Source organism: Phoca vitulina, unplaced genomic scaffold (assembly GCF_004348235.1).
Source record: "Phoca vitulina isolate PV1807 unplaced genomic scaffold, GSC_HSeal_1.0 scaffold20, whole genome shotgun sequence".
Lineage (NCBI taxonomy): Eukaryota > Metazoa > Chordata > Mammalia > Carnivora > Phocidae > Phoca > Phoca vitulina.
In genome coordinates, this window is record NW_022589723.1 from 12774874 (window position 1) to 12786992 (window position 12119).

The window sequence follows — 12119 nt, forward strand, 5'->3', positions numbered from 1 at the left end:
AGTCTTCTTTTAGGAGAAGAGTTTTCAGCAAGTCCCTGCCTTCTGAGCAAAGAACAAAGTGGTGTCTGGCTACTGGACACCTAACAATGAAAAAAGAAAAAGGAGAAGAGTTTAGAAAGGTCCAAGACATCAGAGAGTAGAGAGCATACAATCAAATTCAGGTCCAACAGAGCAGGGGAAAACCAGAAAGGACCACATATACTAACTGGCCAGTATCAGCTAAGCAAGCTGAAAAGTGGGAAGCTGGGGTTTAGAGAAATTTGCCAAAAGGGAAAAGGGGCATTTAAAGGAGAGTTGTTTTGTTTTTTTTTAAAGATTTTATTTATTTGAGAGAGAGAGCATGAGCAGGAGGAAGGGCAGAGGGAGAGGGAGAAGCAGACTCCCTGCTGATCAGGGAGCCCGATGAGGGACTTGATCCCAGGACCCTGGGATTGTGATCTGGGCTGAAGGCAGACGCTTAACCGACTGAGCCACCCAGGTACCTGAGTTTTGATTTTTAATAGTGCTGCATGGAATCTAAAGCAGGATAGAAAATCCAAGTTGGAATTCTTCAATTTTTTTTAAGATTTTATTTATTTATTTGAGAGAGAGAGAGAGAGCTCTCATGGGGGGGAGGGGCAGAGGGAGAGGGAGAAACAGACTACCCGCTGAGCAGGCAGGGTTTGACCCCAGGCTGGGGGCTCCACTGGGGTGGAAGTGGGGGGTGCGGCTGGTGAAGGGGGGAAAACCCAGGATCCTGGGATCATGACCTGAGCTGAAGGCACACGCTTAGCCAACTGAGCCACCCAGGCGCCCCAGAATTCTGTAGTTTTTAAATAGAAACTGAGATGCAGACCTGAGAATTTATGAGGTTGGAAAACATGGATTGAAAAGAGGCTGTGCCAGTAACTCAGTCACTGGGTGTAATATCCCCAGGGATGGTGCCCAAGCCCTGGCTCCTGGGTTGTCCTGTTGCCCCCACACTGGTAGGGGGTTTTGGCTTCTGCATTTACTTAACACTTTCCTTCATCCAAGCTGACAACTGATGAGACCTCTAATCCCTCTTAGAGTGGGTGCTGTGTTCCAAACTATACTAGTCTTTGTAGTTATAATTTTAAAGTTCCTCACTTTCCAAACTAAATACAATATATATCCATGGCAGGATAAGCACCACACCTTAATGGTTTCGGGGGGTGGGGTGGGGAGAGTGAAATAAGAGACAGACGAAGGAACTTTCACTTTTACTTTGTTTGCATTTTTCCAATGGGCATTACAGTCATGTGTTGTGCTTGTAATTAAAAATAAAAAATACCTTAAATACTGTAGTTACTGTCAAGAGGATTTGAGAGAAATCGGAATTTCATAGGTCTGTAGTGCTTGATGTTTTTGATACCAAATGTGTATGGTTTTCCCAATAAAAACAAGTTGGCAATTGAGAGAGCTTGGTGGTTACACACAAACCTGGGGCAGAGATTCCCCACCATCTGGATATCTTAACTGTCTTGAATCTTCCCATGTACTCTTCCTCAAATAGCGATAATTGTACTTACTTCATATTGCTCTTGTGAAGTATCTTCTTTTCTTTTTTTTTTTTTAAGATTTTATTTATTTATTTGACAGAGAAAGACACAGTGAGAGAGGGAACACAAGCAGGGGGAGTGGGAGAGGGAGAAGCAGGCTTCCCACAGAGCAGGGAACCTGAAGTGGGGCTCGATCCCAGGACCCTGGGATCATGACCTGAGCCGAAGGCAGACGCTTAACGACTGAGCCACCCAGGAGCCCCAGTGAAGTATTTTCCCCCTCCTATGTACAGTGTCTGACTTAGCAGCTATCAAAAAAAAAAAAAAAAAAAAAAAAGACTCGTACTGTGTTCCATTTCCTTTGGGCCTGTTGCCCATTATGTAATAGCTCTCAAATCTGACCATCAGCACAGACACCTCAGGTGGGTGCTAATAAATTAATTATTGTGCTGATTTTAGCTCAAGATTGGAATCTCCTGGTGGGCAGAGTCTGTTGTCCCCTTCTGCTTTTTTGTTACAGTACTTTCCACAAAGCCTGCACTTAACTGACATTTGCTCAGTTTAATGAAATTGAACTCAAAAGATTGAGGACTTCCAGTCTCCAGATAGACCTAACCAGGATGTACTTTTAGACAGGCAATAACCTACAAACTCCTTAAATTAAACCACTTAACAATAGTCATCTCTGGGTTGTAGGATTACCAGTTTTAATTTTTTCTTTTTTAGAAAAGATTTTATTTATTTGAGAGAGAGAGAGACAGCATGAGCAGGGAGAGGGGCAGAGGGAGAAGCAGACTCCCTGCTGAGCGGAGAGCTGACTCTGGACCTGAGCTGAAGGCAGATGCTTAACTGACTGAGCCACCCAGGTGCCCCTAATTTTATTCTTCATGGTTTTCAGTATGTTCCAATTTTCTAGCTTGTGCATATATTACTTTTGTGGGCAGAAAAAAAAATGTCTGTTAAGAAATAATCCTACACATCTCGGTGCTGGTTCCTGTTTATCTACTTCCCCTTACCTTCTCATATGCTTTTAATCCTTGCCCAGAACTCCAAGCCAGCCAATGAATCCTTCCATTGAACTCCTTCTCTGAAAGTGATTTTCTAGTGGAAATTATGGGCCCTTTGGAATCAGACAGGCCAGTGTTTGAATCCCAGCCCAGTATGAATGTGGGCAAGTATCTTACCTCTCTATCTCCTCATCTGTAAATGAAAGTAACACCTACCTTCTAGATTGTTGTGTAGTTTGGGTCAGCAGCTTCACAAACTTTAATTTGTATATGGAACACCTGGGATGTTACTAAAATGCAGACTCTGGTTTAATGTGTCTGGGATGGACCCAAGAGCGTGCATTTCTAAGAACGCCTAGGTTTTGCTGATGCCAATGATGTATAGACCACACTTTGAATCGCAAGGGATTAATGACATAACATTTGAAAAAGCCCTGGCACAAATGTCCTACCTATGCTCGGTCTTCTCCTCTTGAATGGGCCTGGTTTTCCTGGCTGTTTGGATGGGCCCATCTCAGAAAACTGCTGACCGAAATCCACTTGGTGCAACCCAACTCATTTGAGCATTAACCTATTCCTATTTTCTCCCCACTTTAGTATTGTTCTTTTTCTTTCTGTTCAAGTACTTCGTTCTTCCTCTGCCTGACAACAACACAGGTATCTGTGCTTTTTGGGGTTTTTTTAATAGCTTTATTCAGGTGTAATTGACATACAATAAATTGTACTTAAACTGTACAGTTTAATAATTTCTAAAATATGTATACATCCATGAAATCATCATCAAACTCAAGATAAACTCATCTCCATCAACCTAAAGTTTCTTTATCTTCCTGACTCTCCCCTACTCTGCACCTTCCTGAAACCACTCATCTGCTTTCTGTTCCATAGATTAGTTTGCCTTTTCTAGAGTTTTATATAAGCAGAATCGTACAGTATATACTCTTTTTTTGTCTGGTCTCTTTCATTCAGCACAATTATTCCATCCATGTTGTTGTGTACAGTACTTCATTCCTTGCTTATTGCTGATAGTATTACACTATATGGGTATACCACAATTTGTTTATCCAGTCACCCGTTGATGGACGTTTGGATTGTTTCCAGCTTTTGGCTATTACAAATAAAGTTGCTATGAATATTTGTGTACAGGTCTTTGTATAAACATATGCTTTTATTTTCTCTTGGGTAGATACTTAGAATACCCAAGGCTGGATCATATGGGCAGTATATATTTAACTTTTTAAAAAACTGTCAAATTATTTTCCAAAGTGATTGTATCATTTTACATGATATGAGAGTTCCAGTTCTTCCACATTCTTGAAAATATTTACTGTTTTTTAAAAAGATTTATTTTATTTATTTGAGAGAGAAAGAAAGAGTGAGTGGAGGGGGAGGGTCAGAGGGAGAGAATCTTCAAGCAGACTTCTCACTGAGCAGGGAGCCCAACACCGAGCTTGATCTCATGACCCTGAGATCATGACCTGAGCTGAAACCAAGAGTCGGGCGCTTAACTGACTGAACCACCCAGGCACCCTGAAATATTTACTATTTTGAATAAACATTCACTGTAAAAAAAATTTTTAGGAAGGTCATACAGGCAAAAAAAAAAAAATTCCAGCCGTTATTCCCATGACTGGGAGATAACACTATTAAATTGCCGTGTTTGTAGATTTCCACAAGTTTACCCTACTAAACAAACAGTGCTCTCAGTTAAAAAATGTTTTGGGGCACCTGGGCCGTACAGTCGGTTGAGCGTCTGACTCTTGGTTTTGGCTCAGGTTGTGATCTCAGGGCTGTGAGATGGAGCCTGGTATCAGTCTCCACCCTCAGCACAGAGTTGGCTTGGGATTCTCTCTCCCTCTCCCACACCCCCCCTTTTGCTCTCTCTCTCTCTCTCTCTCAAATAAATAAGTCTTTAAAAAAAAGTTTTTTTATCTCATTTTCATTCTCACTATTCAAAGCATGTCATAAATGGAAATTTAAGAAAAATACAGTTCTCCAAACACAAAAAACTGAAAAATATATTTTCTCTGTCTTTATTGCATTTTAAAATGACTTTTTAAATTGATTTTCTAAGTGAATAGGTCAGAATCTATCTATAGTGAATTTTAAGGATAGTATTTCTCTGTGATGTAGTAAACAGAGACTTTAGAGGTGAAAAATAGCCCTGTGTCTTCCTATACTCCCAGGGAACTAGAAAACAATTCAACACGAACATTTCAGGCGTTAAGAGCCTTAAATGAGTTTTTTTAAAAACACAAACAAATGAGAGAAGCAAGAATGTCTTTACTCATAACTTTATGCATAACTATTATTCTTATATTTCGAGAGAATTATGGATAGAGCTGGTAGGAAAACTAGGTAAAAAACATCAATAATTATAGTATGCTTGTTAAACATAAAACACTCTGTTAGGAACTGTGTGAGGCTCTCTGTGCAGTCTCTCATTTCATTAGGTCCGTGGAGAGTATTCTACTTTTTCTAGTTCAGACATGGCTTCCATAATAGGGGTTATTACAAGGTCTAAAAACATGTAAGAGAAATATATAACATATTTGTTGTTTCCTTGGGGAATCACAACCCAACTCCTTTTAACTGAAAACCGTGGTGATTTCCAAGATCTCTGTCCTGCCCCATGGTTCACTTCCTCTCCTCACTGTTCCACTGAGAGACTGGTGGACTCAGCTGCCATGTGATGTCAGCATCTTTTTTAAGGTATCTCTGGAGTATAGGTTTTCTTAAGTGGTTTAACATGGTTATGCTCTTACAGTCAGTAGGTTTGACTTCTTTGGCTGGGCCCATGGCCGAAGCAATCCAAATTCTCACTAAAATTTCAGTGCCCTTATCTTCCAAGTGTCTAAAGCATGAATGCAATGGCATCAGGAGAGTTTGAATCCTAGTCTCAGCTTTTGTTTTCCCTTATCCATAAAAATTAGTGGAGTAATTCCTATTTCCTACTGTTTATTCCTATATTTACTGGTTTGTTCATTCAATCAATCATTCATTCATTCCATTTACCGAATGCCTACTATGTGCCAAACCATTCTAATGTGGTAATTCACAGGGAATGATGTATACCTAAAGAGGTCTGTAAACTCTAAGGCTCTAGGCAGTTACTGTTTTGCTATCAGTGGTTTTGTTTTTCCCACAAATCAACAAAACGAAGAAAATTAGTTAAACAAAAGCAGGAAGATACAGAGAATTTCTTGGCACAGGGCTTTATTTACAAAAAGAAACTTTTGCCTGAAGGAATTCAGGAGGCAGGAAGGTCCTTGTCCATTCTGTACGGTTCTCTGAGCCGTCCTCAGGTGGCCTCGAGGTTCCTGGACTATTTTTCTTGCCCAAAGAATCCAGAAACCCTACATTATATTCCTGGGTCGTAGTTATTAATCAAAGTTCTTATTCTGCCCCGCACCATTCATCCTTTGTCCACTCTCTTAATCTTTGTGGGCTTGAGTTTTCTCGAACGAAAACCACAGGTCCTAAGGTCCCACCTGGCTGGGACATGGTAAGCAAGTTACTCTGAGGCTGGATGATTCTCAAAGAGAGAGCGCTGGACCAAGGTAGGTCCAGCCCAAGTTCTACGGTAGGAGGCCCTCTCCCCAGGCTCTGGCGCGCACCCAAGTCGGAGCGCGCGGGTCTAGGGACAGCGAAACCACTCGGTCCAACCCATGCCTTTCTAAGCATCACGGGGCCTTACAGGAAAATGAAACTGAAACCGGGAAAGTCCCTCTTTCTAACCTGGCCAGTCCTCGAGCGCTAGGAGACGAGTGACGGCCCCTGCCAGAAGGGTTCTGATTGGCGGTGTGCGCATGGAATATAAGTGGAGGCGCGGGGCGGACGGCCAGTCCTAGTGTCGCGCTGCTCGTGTTTGGGTGGTGATGGCGCCTCTCCTGACCTTCGTCTTCGTCGGGCTGCTCTCTCTCTCCGGCCTGCATGCCGTCCAGTGTGAGTGTCCGCTCTTGCCCTAGCCCTTCTCCTGTGCCCCAATCTTTTTGACATTCTCCGCATTAACTCTGTAGCTCACCCACCCCTCCTCCTCCCTAGTTCTTCTCCCCGGCCTGGGGCTAGCAGCGGGCTTGGTCTGCGGGTGGGGAAGCGGTGGGTGGCCGGGGAGTGGGGAGCTGGGAGGGGGTGCGAGCCCAGGACGCAAGCCTCTTTTTTCTTCTTCGGGAGAGGGGGACGCGGGAGGCCTCCGGCATGTGCGTGCCGGGTGGGTCAGGACAAAGTTTCGGGGTGATGACAGACTTCGGAACGGCAGAGGTTTCTCTTCCGCGGAACCTCTAGCTACCCGGGTGCCGCTGTCTGCCTGGGAGGGCGGGAAGGCGGGTCCCAAAAGCGGGGAGGCGAGGGCTGTGAAAGGGTGGGGACATAGGTCTGGGCTTTGCGGGAGGCACCGCGCGCATCCATCAGTCCGCTGCAACTGCTCTTCTCGGATCCCGGGGGCTCCGGGCTTACTTCGCAACGCCCGGCTGGTTGCCCGCCCCACGAATATGCGGCGAAACCGCGGGGGAGGAATTCACACGTGGAGTTTGTAGAATGTTTGGAGGTGTTACAGAGCGCTTTGACATCATTAATTCACTTGTTACCGTTCCTTGTCGCTTTTAAGAATCGTTAAGAGCTAGTTGTTATTGATAAGGAGCGTGCTGGGGACGTTGTGTGCTTTATGCCATTTGGTTCCGAGATGAGCCTACGATGTAAATGCAATGGTTAATATCATCAGCATTTCATACATAAGGAAACTGAGACACCAAGAGTTTAAGTAACTTCATCACCAACACGGGGGAGAAATGGCAGACAATCTAGCGGGAGCAGAGCTTTTTGTGCGGGTCTGCGCCCTTTGGCTGCAAACTCTGCGGTTTTTCAGTACCTCCTCGTCAGCTTCTGGTGAGATTCTTGCCAGCAAGCTGGAGAGCCTGGGGCCCTGTTGCCTTTTCTTCACAGAGGGCTTCCTCTTTGGCTCTTTGCCTGGTTCTTTCCAAGATGAACTAAGCTTCTACTTTCTGTTTTGAAAAAGCGAAGGTTTACCAGTCAGGGAGATTGTAAAACCAGTGATAAGGGTAATCAACACGGTTACCCAGGTCGTCTGTCAGGGACACTCTACATCCTGAGCACGTTCTAAATATCCCGCAATATACCAGAACCCTCCTATTTTCCCCTCACAAAAGCTTCTGTGAAGTGGGGGTTTTGATCATGGAAAAAAGTATTTAATTTATAATCTATTTACAAAATAAAGCACAAATACTGTTACTGATATTTGCTGGCAACCATAGAAAACATTTTAAAAATAACAAGCTGACATTAAAAGAAAAATCTTAATTTGAAAATTTCCAAAGTAGTACATGCCATGAATAGATAATTTCTAGAAGATACTCTGGAGGGGCGCCTGGGTGGTTCCTTCGGTTAAGCATCTGCCTTCGACTCGGGTCATGATTCCGGGGTCCTGGAATTGAGCTCCACCTAGGGCTCTCTGCTCAGCGGGGAGTGAGCTTCTCCCTCTATGCTCTCTCTCTCTCTTTCTCAAATAAATAAATAGAAATCTTAAAAAAAAAAAAAAAGATAAGAAATGGGTAATGATGATTTGCCTCTGGGGGTCTATTTTTTGCTCTGTCCCCTGTGTGGGTTTTGTTTCACTGTGGACATAAATTGCTGTTTCCCTTAAGCTTCAGAAGCTCAACTAACTGTCCCAAAGTCACCGAACCAGTGAGTGGCTGAGCCCAGATTCAAACCCAGGCCTTGTCTGATACTTGTCCACCTCTTAGAAAAGGTTATTGTGATGTTCTTGCAGAACCCTGCCTGGCTTCCTCAAAGAGAGAATTCTAGGCCTGATGAACCTGTGCTCTGACTCTTATGGCATTTATTATGTTCTAATTATTAGAAGTTCCAATACAAAGAGCTTTCTGATTTGTCTTCATTTTTAACTTTATGAAAAAAATCAGGGCTTCATTGGGATCCCTAGGCTAGCTCCTGGTGGGGCTGGTGACCTTTCCTTTGATGACAGGGTGTTTCTAGACAGATAAACCTGGTCAGAGTAGCCTAGTACTCCTCCTCCCCACCACCTCCTGGACACGGAGGAGCCGCCCTTTAGTAAACAGATACACCGCATGTACGTGTATTTAAAAGTGAATTATACACATATATTAGTGTCAATCTGTACATTTAGTGGCAGTAACAGTTCTCTTCATTGGATGAAAAATATGGAATGGAGTTTATAATAGTTTCTTTCCATACCTCCAGGGATGGTCTAGTTATGCATCCTATTTTGGAAACTACTGTTCTATAGCAGCAACATATTCCCAACGTGGCAGTTAGAGCAATCACTTGAGGGTGCTAATTAAAAATGCAAATACCAGTCTTGCACACATTACCCTACTTGGTCACAGTGGAGAGTATGTTCTTTCTCATTTGCCACAGTCCTCACCCTGCCCTATTGTTCTTACCCAGCCCAATTCACTCATTTATGGTATTCCTGGCTTCTGTACGCATTTAAGTTTGGTTTGAGGCAATAATAATAACAATATCTGCCATTTCCAGAGCAATTGCTGTGTGCCAGGCATTATACTAGACGCTTAATACATATTGAGAAGTCAGATGGGTGTGGATCTAGGCAGGAGCAGGAACCAAAAAGGAAAGGAATAAACATTAAAAAAAAAAAAAAGATGGGCTGAAACAAGGTACAATAACATAAGTTTTTTGATGTGGCTATTATGAAGAGTGTGTGAAGTGAGAAATGAAGTTTGAAAAGTAGGTTGGGGCCAAATCATGAGGACTCTTGAGAGATGTGTGAAGAATTATATGGGTGCTAATAAGCCATCAAAAGTTCTTGAGAGTCTCCACCGCAAAAGGTTCTTAAGGATTTGGCACAAATTCCAGTGACAGAAGATGATACTACTAGAAATCTGCTAGAAAAAAAACAAAAAGCCAGGAGTAGAGGAATTATGTGGAAAAAATACTAAGTCGTGGTTTTAGCCCTCAAAATGGATGTAGCCTTTTGGAAAAGTGGAAGTTCATTTGGCCAGAGTAGAAATGGAATTGGGAGAAATCAGTCATCAAATTTAAACATTTGTTGCCTGATATAGCTTTAGACCAAGGTAGTCCCAAGTGAAATACTCTGCAATTTTCATTTGTCTTTCCCTTATGTCCCTCAGATACTCCAAAAATTCAGGTTTACTCACGTCACCCAGCAGAGAATGGAAAGCCAAATTTCCTGAACTGCTACGTGTCAGGGTTCCACCCACCAGAAATTGAAATTGAATTGCTGAAGAATGGAGAGAAGATGAAGGCAGAACAGTCAGACCTGTCTTTCAGCAAGGACTGGACTTTCTATCTTCTGGTCCACACTGAATTCACTCCCAATGGACAGGATGAATTTAGCTGCCGTGTAAAGCATGTTACTCTCAATGAGCCCCAGATCGTTAAGTGGGGTAAGTTTTTAAGTTCTTTCCTTAGCTACTGACAGTTGTATCTGAGTATAGGCATAGCTTAAAGCTGCTTTGATATAAAAAAAATCTGCATACTGGGATTGACAGGGAACATTATTAAAGCTCTGGTAGGTGGCACCTTCTGAGACACCTCTGGACAGCCTGAGCCCCGAAACAGTAGTTTCCCTATAGCAGAAACAGGGAGCGGCAGCAGCCCGCACCTGCACAAATGCACATGAGCTCCCCGGGTTTCCTACCTACTGGCCTCCTTGGGCTTTCCTGACAGCCTCATGGATTAGAACCATCAAAGGTCTCAGGGAGGCACAGGCCTTTGTCTGTAGGCCCTGCTCTCCTAGTGCCCTATCCAGTACTCCCTGGCTGGGTTGGGATCTGAGGCTAGTAGGCAAGATTGGGCCCTACTGGGTATTCAGGGTTAGGGACAACAAATGTTTTAGGCATTTGTTAGTAGTATTTTAAAAGTAAAGCTTACTCTCTTTCTTTCTCTGTTTTCTTTTTCGCAGAGCGAGACAACTAACCAACATCATGGAGGTAGGTTTCTAACCTTAAGAAAATAACTTTTCTTGTTTTGCTGTCCTGGGAACTATTTACAGACAACTCTGTAGGATAACCCTCATTATAGGAAAGACATTAATCAGGGTAGCATTTCAGCAGGTAAGAAGGAATCCTACGGGGAATGTGGAGTGGCATGAGAAAGGTGTGTGCCCCAGTCTAAAGCTGCCAGTGTCCCTAGCCCTCTAAAAAAGTCAGAGGAGCTGTTGGAGTACTCTACCAGGATAGAGGCAGCTAGTTACCCACACTACCTGCGAGGATTTCATCTTTCTTCTTCCATTTCTGTGGTGGGCATCCCTGGGCCTTCAGACATGAACTGTTCTCTTCCTTTGCATAGCAGTTGCTTTATTACTCAGCAGTGTGAAAGAGGGAGGAATTGGACTTCTTTGCATTGTTGGAGTCCAGAGGTAGAAAATCCAGCTTTTCCGTGAAATTCATCTCCACAGGGTACCATGCTACTGAAAACCTATTCAAATTTCCTGTTACATCCTAGCACAGGGAAATTCGTTTAAGAGAGCCTCAGAGAGTTTGGGTGACCTGCCCGGAGTCACACAGTTACTAAATGGGAGAGCTGGGATCTGAACTCTAATACCAGCCTTCTTTCCTGTAAGGTTGTGGGAGAACCAGTGGGATAAATTAATGGGCTATGCTCTTTGTAATGGGTTTGGAAAACTGTCTGCAGCTATTTCTTTTACAACACAGCAAAAGTTGGACAAATTTGGTGGTGCGACCTATAATCTAAATAAAATAAATGTATTTGCTAACAAATCTATTTTCTTTTTTCCAGGTTTGAAGATGGTGCATTTAGATTGAAGAAATACTGTGTTCTTTTTAATGCTGATATGCTTTTATGCTTTTTGAATACCGATCATAAAGTTATATTGATGATGATACAAATATAATCTACATGCTAATTCTACATTGGTCATTGTGTCACTATATTTGACCTTCTGGGCAGGTAGCTGTAGTTGTGGGGCTGGAAGCTTAGAGGTGGGGAGGGGAGAATTCTCATGTTCACCATCAATATCTTGGTCAGATCTGAACTGTTCAGTCTATTCACACAAAACTGGATAAGAAGATAGTTATGCATGTTTAGAGTTAATTTGCAATTTGCATACTTTGTTTAGAATTTGGGGAAATTTTTGAAATTTGAAATTTTGAAATTTGAAAACTGAAAGATAATTGTCAAATTATTGGAAATTTGTTATAGTGGGTAAGACACTGTCATGTAAAATTCATATTCATCTCTTACATCAGAGACATTGTTCCACGTAATTTGACTTATGTTAATTTTGTTTCAATAATTAAAACAATGGTAAAACTTGATGTGTTCAGTTTTCTTATATATCAGTCCCTCTCTTCCCTTTTCTTTTCCTTTTTCTTTTTTTTGAAGGTTTTATTTATTAGAGAGAGAGAACACAAGCAGAGGGAGGGGCAGAGCTGAGCAGGGAGCCCACTTCAGGGCTCCATCCCAGGACCATGGGATCATAACCTGAGCTGAAGGCAGGTACTTAACTTACTGAGCCACCCAGGTGCCCCCCCTCCTTTGTTTTCGAACAGGAAAACAGTTTTCCTGTCCTCCTGGAAAAGAGTGTAAACCCCTGTTATATAGGGCTTGATTCACG

The 12119-nt window shown here is 42.8% G+C and overlaps 1 protein-coding gene across 1 annotated transcript; it reads left to right on the plus strand.

The window, feature by feature from the left end:
• The first annotated feature begins 6331 nt into the window (after nt 1-6331).
• On the plus strand, nt 6332-11820 carry B2M (beta-2-microglobulin). Its single transcript, XM_032417900.1, has 4 exons — nt 6332-6451; nt 9652-9927; nt 10446-10473; nt 11282-11820. The coding sequence occupies exons 1-3, from the start codon at nt 6385-6387 to the stop codon at nt 10457-10459; spliced, it is 357 nt and encodes a 118-aa protein (XP_032273791.1). The 5' UTR covers nt 6332-6384; the 3' UTR covers nt 10460-10473; nt 11282-11820.
• Nucleotides 11821-12119: the final 299 nt, after the last annotated feature.